Source organism: Prunus persica, chromosome G7 (genome assembly GCF_000346465.2).
Source record: "Prunus persica cultivar Lovell chromosome G7, Prunus_persica_NCBIv2, whole genome shotgun sequence".
NCBI classification, from domain to species: Eukaryota; Viridiplantae; Streptophyta; class Magnoliopsida; order Rosales; family Rosaceae; genus Prunus; species Prunus persica.
Window position 1 is genome coordinate 862,888 of NC_034015.1, and position 13,131 is coordinate 876,018.

At 36.0% G+C, this 13,131-nt stretch overlaps 2 protein-coding genes across 8 annotated transcripts; one reads left to right on the forward strand and one right to left on the reverse strand.

Moving 5' to 3' along the window:
* LOC18771005 (syntaxin-132) lies at nt 256-5,911 on the forward strand. 2 transcript variants are annotated; one of them, XM_020569454.1, is made up of 14 exons: nt 256-699; nt 1,707-1,817; nt 1,979-2,035; nt 2,673-2,721; nt 3,015-3,103; nt 3,196-3,269; nt 3,681-3,723; nt 3,827-3,887; nt 4,002-4,027; nt 4,110-4,187; nt 4,524-4,604; nt 5,291-5,356; nt 5,515-5,736; nt 5,785-5,911. In XM_020569454.1, the coding sequence occupies exons 1-13, from the start codon at nt 682-684 to the stop codon at nt 5,686-5,688; spliced, it is 927 nt and encodes a 308-aa protein (XP_020425043.1). In that variant the 5' UTR covers nt 256-681; the 3' UTR covers nt 5,689-5,736; nt 5,785-5,911. The 2 variants fall into 2 exon arrangements, with proteins under 2 accessions (XP_020425043.1, XP_007202284.1); XM_007202222.2 differs by having other exon boundaries at nt 257-699; nt 5,515-5,911.
* On the reverse strand, nt 7,851-12,388 carry LOC18769278 (pentatricopeptide repeat-containing protein At3g22470, mitochondrial). Of its 6 annotated transcripts, none has more exons than XM_020567816.1 (4): nt 10,635-12,388; nt 9,194-9,577; nt 8,747-9,011; nt 7,851-8,323 (listed from the first exon to the last, which is right to left on the reverse strand). In XM_020567816.1, the coding sequence occupies exons 1-2, from the start codon at nt 11,632-11,634 to the stop codon at nt 9,504-9,506; spliced, it is 1,074 nt and encodes a 357-aa protein (XP_020423405.1). In that variant the 5' UTR covers nt 11,635-12,388; the 3' UTR covers nt 7,851-8,323; nt 8,747-9,011; nt 9,194-9,503. The 6 variants fall into 6 exon arrangements, with proteins under 6 accessions (XP_020423405.1, XP_007203977.2, XP_020423404.1 ...); XM_007203915.2 differs by having other exon boundaries at nt 9,673-12,388; XM_020567815.1 differs by having other exon boundaries at nt 9,194-10,803; nt 11,052-11,167.

The window sequence follows — 13,131 nt, forward strand, 5'->3', positions numbered from 1 at the left end:
CAAAGAGTAGGCAGCTCTCAACCAAAAGCCATTTATTTTGACAAATAAAAAATCATTAATACCATTTTCCAGATCTTGAACAAACAAACAAACAAATCATGGTACGGAAAAAAACTCACTACTCCAAAACGAGAACAAACTCTGTTTGCACAGGATTGAATAAAATGACACAAACACCCTCACTCCTCCAACGCTTAAGTCATGTAATGTGCGGAGAAACGCAACCGAGATCAAAGGATATATTCGTCCTTTTAAGGAAGTTCAAAAATAGAAAGTGCCACTTCCTTCTCTCTCAGATTTCCCCATTAAGTAAAAAACGATATTTTATTTTAAATAAAGTAATAAAAGAACATGAAAAGTAACAAAATTCGAAAAAATAAAATAAAATCGCTGCCTTCACGCTCCGTCTCTGATCTTTCTCCCTCTCTTTCTTTCCCAACTTTCCAACACAAAAAGCACATTCTGTCTCTCTTTCATTGATTTCCTTTTCTCTCCTTTCTGGAAACCCTAAGTGACCTGGTTTTTTTTTTTTTTTTTTTTTTTTCATTAACCAGGTCCTCAGAGGAGAGAACTTAATTTTTTTTTTTTTTTTTTGGGGTAGAAAAAAAGTTGCAGGCTTTTTTTTTTTTTTTTTTTCGCAAATTGTAGTGTCTAAGTTGCATTGCTCAGCTGCCCTCGACAATGAACGACCTGCTAAAGGTAATTTACTTTTGTATTGGTCCATTAATTTACGCCGTGGCTGGTTTGTTTCTACATTTTTGGAGTTTTTCATGTTCTGTTTTTGTCATGATCCGGCCCTCTTTGATGTTATTGGATCTGCATTTTTAAACGAGTATTTTGAACTTTTGGATTATGGGATTTTGTTTTTGGGTTGTCTTTGTTTGGTTGTTGAGAAAAGGAGGGAAAGTATAGGAAATTGAAAGTTTTAGAAATAGAATCATGAGATTTTGCGTTGTCTGGAGATCCCTCCTGAGGAGAATGTAGTTTGCTTGACTACAAGTGTTTGGTTTACTTCATTCTAGCTCAAACAGCATGAACTAGTATAGACCAGCAAAAAAAAAAAAGAAGGAAAAAGTTGATTTCTTTTCCTCCTTTTCTTCTTATATTCGGTTTGTGAGCTATCAAAAATAATGGATCTGCATTTCTGTTTGAACCTAATCTTTCTAAATTAAACTTTGATGTTATAGTTAATGAGAAGTACATCTCTTTGTCATTTTTGGAATTATGGTGTCGGTTTTTATGAATGTTGTCATATTGATAATTTGAAGTTGGAGTTTAAACAATTAAAAAGGGAAACAAGGATATGAATGGAAGTTTTCAGACGAGTATATACTTTTACAAATGCTGAACGGAAGAACACTTTACATAACTGGATTTCATTAGTGATTGAGGCTCGGTTTTTCCTTGTATATCTGGATGGGATTTCCTTGTTTATACTACTGAACAGATACTAGACCGTGTCCTTAAAAAGATAAATAGCGGTGTTACAATTTGGTTGCATAATTCTCCAGCATATATAATGTGTGTGTGTGTGTGTGTATAGATATAATTTTTTTTTTAAAATTTATTTATTTCTGTTTGTATATATTTCCATAGAGTTCAGTGGCGAAAGGATCCATTCAATTGAACTCAAGTAATCTGGATTACTGTGTTTTAGAGTTAAGTTCCTTGTCTGTCTGACCTATTTACTAATATAAAACTTGCAGGATTCTTTTGAGATCCCTCGGGGTCAAGCATCTAGAGATGGAGATATCGAACTAGGAACAAATGGTTCAATGAATTCTGGAGAATTTGGTTTGGAGAATTTCTTTAAAAAGGTTCATTAGCGTTCTTGCATCCTTTTCTTCTATTTCCCTTGAATACATGCAAACGTGATTATTTTATTTTGCTTCAACTTTTCCTTTACATAAGTATGGAATTTAAAATATGTTTATTTTGTGTTGCTTCTGTCTAATGATTTCATGATTTTTGCCCCCAGGTTCAAGAGATTGAGAAGCAAAATGAGAAGCTTAATAAGCTCCTGAAAAAACTCCAGGTATCTAATGTTTTTCGTACATTGCCAGAACCATGACAGTCAGTTTGATACTTCCAGCCTGTTAGTATTTTCCAAATCATTTCATGATCATGGTTCCTAATGCGTGGGTTATTTTCTCTGATTTTTATAAATTTATTACTCTGAACTAGGAGTCATTTTAGTGTTGCGCTTATGAATGTAGCTGTTAGATTTAGTTGAGATCAATTTATTTTTCCTAGTAGCTTGAAAAATTGAGTCCCATTTTTGTTTAGTGTTGTTGTCTTTGGAATTATGTGTTTGATGCCAGTAGATGGTGGTTCAATGATATTGTAATTGCAATTGTAGGTATATAGATAGGAAGGGTCTTCATTTGGGAATTTTAGTTATAAGGTGATGAACAAATGTAAAAACAAGGAACCCAAACATATACAATGTTTAGAATTGTATAGCAACTAGACCAAGCTTTGCTTATTTGCATGCCAATGCAGCATCCAGATTTGTAATTAAGTATTGTATAAACTATTGTTTGAAAATATTGTGTTAGCTTTTATTTGCCTTACACAATAACATAAACAATTAGAAAGTGTTTTAAAAAAAAATGAGTCTTTGAGATATAACATGCAGTTTTATGTAATTTCGTTATGAAATTTGTATGCAGGATGCACATGAGGAGTCCAAGGCTGTGACTAAGGCTCCTTCAATGAAATGTAATCTCGAACTTGTTGATTTCTTTATAAAATGCACTTTTATGTAATTTGTTGGTAAATGTTTGGCATTCTCAGTTTTGTTTTAACTGCTAACTTCTTAAAAAGATAGCATATACATGTGCTTATTTTTGTACTCAAATATGCTTTTTTGCGGACAAGTGGATTTAATAAAGGGGATAGATCACACCGATAATTTTTTATGGTGTTATCTCGTCTGTTTGCATTCAACAACTTAAATTTGATTTCTTCCTGATTAAGTCTTCACTGATGATGGATCCTTTCATCACATGCAGCAATCAAGCAGCGGATGGAGAAAGATGTCGATGAAGTTGGAAAAATTGCTCGTTGGATAAAGTCAAAAATTGAAGAACTTGACAAAGAGGTTTAACCTGATTCAACAGATAGCTGCTTTTAATTATGTGATCAGAAGTAATTTTAATTGCTCGTCTGACTGACCTTTCCTTCTGGGTCCAGAATTTAGCAAATAGACAAAAGCCTGGGTGCGGAAAAGGAACAGGTGTAGATCGATCCCGAACAGCAACAACCCTGTAAGTTGCTAATAGTTTAGTGATTGGCCAGAAAAGTAATCATTTTGGTGTTCTTTGTTGTTTTATTATACATTATAGAAGTATTGCCTCTTGTGGATAATCTATTGATCATTGTGGTTTCCTCTTATATTGTTATTCTATAGATGTGTATTTCATTTGATTTGATTGTTATGGGCAAATGTTGCAGTGTTGCAGTATAGTTCTACTTTTCAATATGGCTTATCATTTACCGGTGTATTCTTTTTGATTTTAAAGATTGTTCAACCACAACTTCATTTAAGGGGTTTGCTTTTACTTAATCATTATAAGAACATGTCTGCATGGAACTCAAAAGTCTGACTTAATGGGATTGTATTTGTCAATCAACCGAATCTGACTTTGTCAAGTGTCCATTGCCATCTATTGTTACAGTGCCTTGAAAAAAAAATTAAAGGACAAGATGGCTGAATTTCAGGTAGGTCACGTACACACATTTTCTTATAAGATTAGTGTTTTAATCTTGTTTTGTTCATCTTCTATTATATTCTCTCAATTTTTTATTTATTTAAAATATGTAGACTCTAAGAGAAACCATCCATCAAGAGTATCGGGAGGTTGTCGAGAGGCGAGTTTTTACAGGTTTGAACCTTTCACTTGTCACTCATATGTGGCTATTACTTCTGAAACTTGATGCGCCAGATTTCTCATGACCTTAACAAATTTTTTATTTCTCTTGCTTTTTGTGATTATCAGTAACGGGCACAAGAGCTGATGAAGAGGTGAAACTTTTTGCACTGTTAAAATTCCAGTATATCTACACCATTGTAAAACCTCGTGTTCTAATTAGTTATCAATGTACAGACAATTGAAAGATTAATTGAGACAGGAGACAGTGAACAAATTTTTCAAAAGGCAATCCAGGAACAAGGACGAGGCCAGGTTTGTCATTTTTTTTGTTGTTACCTTCTCTTCCCCTAATTGAGCACGTTTAACTATCAAAATTGGAAATTTTGAGAACTTAAGCAATTTATTTTTATTTTTTTGACATATCAAACAATTTAGTCCAAACTGCAATCTCATCTGCTGAAGTTGTTAGCTTGGTCTAATGAATCATCAGATTTACTAATTTGTATTTTCTTTTTCCTTTTTCTCATTTTTTTACTTCTCCTTTTTGTTAAAGTGAAAATTATACGTTTGGGAGATACCATGAGCCACTAACCAATGATGGTTAAGATTGATCACATCTGATTTCAATATTCGTGTATCAAATTGTAGATAATGGACACTCTGGCAGAGATTCAAGAGCGCCATGATGCGGTTAGAGATCTTGAGAGGAAGCTTCTTGATTTACAACAGGTATCTTATTAGTTTGTGCAATCATGCTTACTATTTGATAAAAATATCAAGTTGCTATATAATGCATATGTCTAAATTTTAAAGTTTGCTTTGCCATGTTGATTATATAGAATCAAACTGTTGAATCTTGCTTCATGGTGTTCTGTAAGAATGTGTAGGATCAGTTTGATCCTGAGGTTGTCTCATGATGTGTTGAGCCTGTGCTTAGTGGCTTATAAAACCATGTTATGTTCCACTTTTAATGCCGTAATTTGATCACGTCTGACCTGGAGAATAGCCCAACAGCCTTGAAAAGGGCTTGACATACAATTAAATGGAATCTTTTCCGATCAAATGGTATCTTGAGGGGAACCTTGTGGATTTACAATGGGTGTCTTGTTAGTTTTGAATCTTGCTTTATGGTATTTTGTAAAAATGTAATGGATCAGTTTGATCATGTATTTGTCTCAAAATGTTCTGAGCCTGGGCCTCGTCATCTTCCTCTTGGAGCTAAGTGTATGTCCACTTTTAATGCCATAAAATTGCTTTTGGGACGCCCTAGTATGATATAAGAGATGCATGCCCGATTGTCCATAGATACTTGGATGTGTAAAAAATGAAAAGGAAATAGCATTGCTATTTGCATACTGCCCATAATAGTTGATAAAATTTGGAAATATATGTTAAAAACCATCTCTTTTGCACAGATATTTCTGGATATGGCGGTGTTGGTGGATGCACAAGGGGACTTACTTGACAACATAGAAACCCAGGTATTTTACCAGAATCTCAAAGCATGAGGAGGCCCCCACGAATCTCTCAAAATTATTAAACAGAAAAAGAAGACATGAGTTTGAAAAATGACAACTGCTACTCTTGCATCATACTTCGGCAAATGATAACGTAATTTGTCTTTACTTTCTTTCTCAAGGTATCGAGTGCAGTAGATCATGTACAGCAAGGGAATACAGCTCTTCAGAAGGCGAAGAAGCTACAGAAGAGTTCCAGGAAATGGATGTGCATTGCAATCCTCATCCTTCTCATCATTGTTATAATCATTGTGGTGGCCGTGCTCAAGCCGTGGAATAGCAACAAGGGCGCTTAGCTCTAGCAATTTGTACTTTGTAAGTATAGTGTATTACAACTGACCCCTCTGGGACTCCAGCAAATCACATGAATAATTTGCGGTTCGTTTTACAAACGTGGTTTCTAGCACTTTTATTATCCTATGATAATGAGTGTGCATGTAACACTATTAATTTGAAGAAACTGTCACTATATTCTTTAATATACATAAAATAAAAAACTTTAAATCAATTTTTTGTTTTCGTTCAGTCTAACTGAGTTATTCTGATCATCGCATGGAGAAGTTAGTTTTTTTTTTTTAATAGACGAACAAACTTAGAGAGAGCATCCTCTAAGGATCTCTAAATTTCTACAATCATACGTTTAATTTTTATCAAATCATAGCAAGCCAAATACAAGTATTACTCTTATCACGACCAATGTCACCAAGTTCACGTCTGCTTCTCTATAAACATGCCTTAGTTGATTTAACTTGCAAATTTAGCATGAGTTCCTTGATGTCATTCAGATGTGAATAGTCTTCAAGGAGGACCATAATCTTTATCATTTAGAATGAATAATCCGTTTCCCGAACTGCACATTTCCAAAGACAGAGGAGCCGGATCCTTATTGAAGAGTAGCTAAAATGTCAGGCTTAATAAGGAAATATGAGTAGCTAAATGATTTCCTAATTGGCATTGGTGGTTGTTGTAGGGAGGCCAAATCCAAATGGGAGAGGATCGTAATGCTCATCTCCAACATTCATAGGGAGCTGATTAACGGTTTTGAACCAAGTGCGAGAAAGCTTGCTAGTAAAACCAGTCACCTAATAAAAAATAGCTACTCCTTGGCCTTCAGTTCATGGAAGCCAAGCTGCAACAAGAGCATCAATCGAAGCAACATAGGGTTGAATCACAATAGGATGGCCGGAGCTGACGATAACAAAGCATTTCACAGCACCACAAACATTAGTGATGGTGCTCGGGCCGGGGTCGGGGAATGTCAAATTTAAGCTGTCACCAAATGTCTCCGCATATGGATGTTCTCCGACTACAACAATGGCATACGAGAAATCATTTCACTTTGCTAAGTCAGCGTCAGGATTCTCCATGTAGACTAACTTGGGATTTTGGATCCACTGTATTATCCTTGCAGGTTCTTGAAGCTTGAGCCAGCAGCCTTTCAGGCATTTCATGGGTTTTGATATGCTTACATTGCTGTATACAGATTTGCAAGAGATGCTGGGAGGATTGATTTGGATGGAATCGTTGAGAGGCTGGGTGTGCTTTTGGTTGAAAGAGTGTAAGGGTTTGGAGGGAGGTCTGAGGCGCATTGACTCATGACTAAGTGGTTTCACTCAGTTTACTACAACAGAAAAGCCACTCCATGGCACCTTAAAAACACTGAAAGGCAGGCGTAGTGATTGGATAGTTCATAAACTTGATTTGTAAACTTGTAAATACTTGTTAATGCTGAAGTGTTGCGACACAGATGTGACCTTCTGATGTTTTCATGTGAACCTTCAAACCTTCTATTAACCATTATTAGAGCACTCCTTATGCACATGCAATCAAATCCAATTTCAAGTGCATATGAGATGAGCAAGTCAGCTTAGCTTGCATAAAGAAATTCTAGAGATACCAAATATCAGATATGCTAGCAAGAAGAAAGCAGTTCCATTGATCAAGAACTCTTTACGATTCTATATATCCAAAAGAAAAAATAAATCTAACTACCTGAGCAGTTTACTTTGATTATATGCATCACAAACCCACAAAAGTAAAACAGAAATTATACGTACCATCAGTGGCAGATCCAGAAATATTGGGCCAAGGGGTCATGTTATAAAATTTCCCAAATTTTTTTGTTGATGAACTTGGCACTGAAAAATTAAATGATAGTATTTTCATTCGTATTTTAAGGTAAAAACAACATTATAAGCTACAACATCATAATTCATGGTACTTCCATTCATAATTCATAAAAATCAATAATTCCATCCCAATCATCATAATTCATGGGGTTTCGAATCTTTGCCCACATGATTGGAGGTGGAAGAGCTCAACCAATTAAGCTATACCTTAATGGCTAAAGTTGTTTCTTTGTTTTATAGTTTGGAAATTTTGATTAGATCTTTTTTTAAAATTAAAAAAAATTAAGTTTTAAAGTTGTTTCTTTGTTTTGTAATTTTACGTATTCGTGTTTTTTTTTTTTTTTTTTCACAAAGAAAAAACCCATGTACGTTTTGCAGCCATTCTTTTTGTTGTACCAACTGAAACTTCAATGGAGTGATCTTCATCAGAAGGTACATATTTCAGCACAATCAATATATGATCAAATGCTTGTTATATATGGAATGGATTGATAACATTTGCGTTTATATTTGCCTCGGCCGCTTATGGAAACATCAGCTTCATTTTATATGATTCAATTCAAACACAAAAGTGATAATCAACTGACTGAATATCTTCCCATATTGTATGGCATATGTATCAAAGCAAGCGCTGAGCTATTGATGAAATGTAAGTCCAACAAGAAACAAAGAATGTAGACAAGTTCTTCACTGGGCTCAAATTAATGTTCTTGCAAATGCCATTGAAATATTCTTTCCTACACTTGTCCCCCTTTTTCTTTCATACTCTTGCGGTACAATAGCCAATCGCGTATGCAATGCCCTGTACACAAAAAGTAGAGATGGTAAAAACTGATTCCAGATGACAGGTCATGGAGAGAGTAAGTGTGCAAAAGGAAGAAATTAAAACCACAGAAATTGCAATGGTTACAGTTAGAAAAGGTTACCAAATGGAATTGGCAGTATTAAGATGCAAAGAATCCTTTAAAAAATGCAGCAGATTTGAACAAGAGTCCAACTGAAGACGAGGATTATTAAAAGCTTTGATGTACAGCCTTTTTTTATATAATTTGAAGAATTCACTAGTAGAAATTACAAGAAAATAAAAAAAATACATCAATCAATTATGCAACAGAGTTCAACTCAAATTCACAATGTTCTCTCTGGAAAACCCAAAAAGGCTCAGAGTTTTCAAATTGAAAAAAATCATGAACAGGAAGTTCAGGAACACAGGATTTCAACTAACCTCTATTGAGCCAAAGAGTGAGGGGCTTCTTGCCAGGCTCCTTGCTCCTCCTAGCTTTCACATCCACATCAACATACTGCTTGAACCCAACATTTGGCTGATTAGGCAACCTCACCACCAGATCTGGTGAATAGGATCAAAGAAACCAATCACTATTGAGACAAAGAATGAAGGGCTTCTTTGTCAGTGTCTGTTTCTGCTTCAACGAAGTAGTAAAACAAAGCACCTCCAGGCATAAATATCCACATCAACAAAGCCAGCATACCTTACCACACAAACCCAACTATTGGTTAAGAAGGCAGTCTAATTCTAATTATAAAATCCTCAAAAGGGAATCCCTCCTCAATGGGGAACTCATAAATATGCATACCTAGATATATGTGTGTGTGTGTGTGTGTATATATATATATTTAGAGAGAGAGAGAGAGAGAGAGAGAGAGAGATTACATAAGGAAGTGCAGAGCAAAGTTGCAGAATACTGCTGGGATAGTAATTCTGGTTTACTTTGTAATCCTGCTAAGAGAGGCCTTGGGATGTGGTACGCATAGTAATAACAATATGCACTTGGCGGCAACAGTCAATACCATAGGGGCTTCTCTCCCTCTTATTCATGCAAGAAAGAATCTGTGTCACCAACATAGCCCTCTTCTTTCATTATTGCTGTCCAATACTTTAAAGTTGCCATGATTTCATAGCATTTGGATGAGACTTTTCCCCTGCAACAAATAAATTTGTTCTCTGTCCCACTACAATCCAACTACATCCGTGAACCTTTACCACACCTTTTTCTTTTATTTCTCTTCCTCAAAGAGCAAGCCTCATTCCAGTTTCCTGATACAGAATGTATATTAGAAGGCAAGATATATGATGAAGAATTTTGCAGTTCTAAACAACAGTTTTGAAAATTTATAAAACAAGAAACTCACAACACATGACCGCTTCAAAATGAAAACACATTCCGTCAGAAATACTTAAACTAGTTTCCACACTAAAAATACTAGAATTTCCGCATCTCTACAAATTTTTTGTTCATTTCAAGGTGCAAATTAAATTCCCTCAGATTTTTTTTCCACTGGATGAAAAGCAGGATCCAGTTTGCCCTCAGTAATTAAGTCAGTTATCATTTTTTCTGTTGAATCATCTGCACAGAAACCCTTGGTCATCATTTCTTGAATAAGTTCTTGTGCCCTTGATAGCTCATCATTACGGAGAAATCCCTGGATGATTGTGTTGTAGGTAACAGTATCTGGGGAACAGCCTTTCTCTTCCATTCCTCTAAGAAATGCTTCTGCTTCACTAAATAGGCCCTTGGTAGAAAGAGCAATTATCAGTATTGTATAGGTCTTGACATCTGGTTGAAGTCCTTTTGAAGGAAAACTGCAAAAGAGATCCCTTGCACATTCAATTCTTCTTGCCGTGCATAAACCATTGATAAGAATATTGTAGAGACCGATACCAAAATCCAAGCTACTCCCTTCCAACTCTCCAAACAATTTCAAAGCCATATCAATCTGGCGGTTTCTACACAGTCCATCCAGTAAAACACTATAAGTATGAATATTTGGAAGTGGACCACCAACTTTCATTTTTGAGAACATGTTTTGTGCATCATCTATTCTTCCCTCTTTGCAAAAGCCGCCAATAAGTGTTGTATAAGTAACAATATCTGGAACCATTCCCTTACGAGTCATTTCCTCAAACGACAACATTGCTTCCTTCATTCTTCTTTCATTGCAATATCCGTTTATCAGTATACTATAACTAAAAACATCAACAATAGAGCCCTTCTTAAGCATTAGATCAAAAATGCGTTTTGCTTTATCCATATCTCCTTGCAAGCAATAACCCTCCATGAGCGAATTGTAAGTAACAGTATTAGGTTCCATACCTCTAGCAGTCAAAATATCAATTACTTGATTAGCTTCCTTCAACTTGCCCTCCTTACACAAACAGTCAACAAGGGCACTGAAGGTTTGAACGTTTGGAGAGATACCGTTACTGTTCATCTCTTTGAAGAATCGTGACGCTTCCTTCCACTGACCTAATCTGCATAAACCCTGAAACAAAGATGTATAAGTTACGATGTTTGGTGGAATACCCTTCCTTTTCATTTCTGAGAAGAGATTGAATGCCTCATCAACAAGCTTGTCCTTACAAAGGCTGTCAATTATTGTGCTGTAGACAACTACGTTAGGTTTACAGTCATTTTTTTCCATCATCCGAAGCATTTCAATAGCCCTGTCATTTTGACCTTGTTTGCATGAGGCAGCTATTAATGTACCAAAAGTAATAACATTGGGCTTACATCCTTCTCCAAAGGCTGCCATTTTGTGGACAAGTGAAGCGGCTTCATCAACTCTATTATCATGGCCAAGGCCCCTTATCAAAATGTTGAGGGTGGTGACATCTGGTTGAAGCCCCAATTTAAAGAATAGTGCCAAGACTGAAAAACTGCCGCCCATTTCGTTCGAACGACAAAAACAATTCACGATAATGTTTAAAGTAAAGGCATCAGGAACAAGTCCCATTCCCAACAGAGTAATTTGCTTATACCAAGATATGGCTACCGAATAATGCTCTAATTTTGCAACTTGACCCAATAATTGAGTGAAGCGGACAATAGAAGGTCGAGGACGCTGTTTAAGCATCTTTTTGAACATATTTGATGCCTCCTCGAGATTAGTGACGTCAAATGGGTGTTGGGGGTCTCTAGATTTAGATTTGCTAGGGTTTGAGGACTGAGAAGAACCATGAAATAAACCCAAGTAATTATTGTTGGAGAAAAAAACCCTAGACCTAGATTGCAGTTGCAGACAAGGATTACCTCTGTGTCGTCGATTGCAATAAGAAGAAGAAGCAGATCTCCGCATCATAATCATCATGATCATCTGCACTGTCTCCAAGTCTGTCTGAGCCAGATGCAAGGCTTGGGAGTTTGAGAGAAACTCAAACTCACCCGAAATCACTAATCTTGAGGACGCGTTGAATTTGTTCAATTCGATGCTTCAAACGCGTCCTCTGCCTTCAATTGTCGATTTCAATCCATTATTGGGTCAAGTTGCGAAATTGAAACATTATTCTGCTGCCATCTCTGTGTAAGCAAAATGGAGCTGTTGCTAATTGTTCCTAATGTTTGTACTCTAAACATTATTTTTAACTGATTTTGTCATCTGGGCCAAATGGGCCGTAGCTTATCTGTCTTGGCAAAGTTGTTCTTGGTTTTGAACCCGACGTTGCCACCTACAGCACTTTAATCAAGGGCTTCGTTATTGAGGATAGAATTTCTGAGGCAGCAGCACTTTTCTGTAAACTGCTGGAAGAGACATCAAGGGCGATTGGACTTGTTCAAGAAATGGTAGAGAGGGGTTTCTCTGCGGATGATTCAACCATGAAATGGGTAGTTGATTTATTGTCCAAGGATAAACTAGATCCTGAATTGGTTGAACGTAATTCGTATTTTCAATTATTTGACACAATGCTTAAACCCTAAGAATCGCTCCATATAAAAGCTAGCTGTGCTTCAGAAATTCCAATTTCTTTTCCTTCATTTTTCTTATTACAAATTGACTATAAGTATAAGTTGTCTGTGTGTGTTTGGCTCATAAAAAGGTATCTAATTGATGTTGTGGTGAAATGAATGTTATATAATGTGAATTTGCTTCATTTCTATTTTAGGTTTTGAAAACAATTTTAATTTTGCATCGTTTTGATGATACCCACTGAGTGTTGAGAGAAATATCTCACTTTGAAAATGTGAGGTATGCAGCTTATAAGCATTTGGGCTATTCTTTCCATTGCCAATGGGTTTTGGGATGGATGCTTAGATGCCTTAATGGTATTAGAGCATACTATCCACATGATGCATCTAACGGTTAGGCGTACTCTCACGTCACCCAATATGAATTGTCCATTGTTAAGGTTTAAGTAACTCAACATGTGCAGTGGCGTATTGAGAGAGATCTCACATCGAAAATGTGAAGTCTTGCATAGTGGCTAATAAGGGGTTGTGCTACTTTTCCATTGGCAATTGGTTTTGGAATGGACGCCTAGATTCCTTGAAGATAAGTGAGACACAGGGAGGGAGGTGTGATAACTGATACATATTCAACTATTTTCTCCACATTTTTTAAAACTTGTGAAACCAAAACTCTTATACCAATATTTCAATGTGATGATTGAATGGAGGGTGTCTTACTTGGCCTCGATCATCTGTTTAAACTTATTTCCAGTGTGCTTTAATGTTGCAATTTGCTTAATATTAAAGTGTGATGTATTTTCATCTTTCAGAGCTGCCATTACATTACATGGTTTCTCATTCTCATTCCGATTGGTCCTAACATTATCTTTAACATGACATGTTCTTTATACTCTCTCTCTCCCTCTCA

What these genes read in the sequence shown, in the direction of transcription:
- LOC18771005 (XM_020569454.1), top strand. An exon ending in TGGAGAATTTCTTTAAAAAG is followed by an intron (nt 1,818 to 1,978) that starts GTTCATTAGCGT and finishes TTTTGCCCCCAG; the next exon opens with GTTCAAGAGATTGAGAAGCA. An exon ending in GCACAAGAGCTGATGAAGAG is followed by an intron (nt 4,028 to 4,109) that starts GTGAAACTTTTT and finishes ATCAATGTACAG; the next exon opens with ACAATTGAAAGATTAATTGA.
- LOC18769278 (XM_007203915.2), bottom strand. Translation starts at nt 11,634, where the DNA reads ATGATCATGATGATTATGATGCGGAGATCTGCTTCTTCTTCTTATTGC.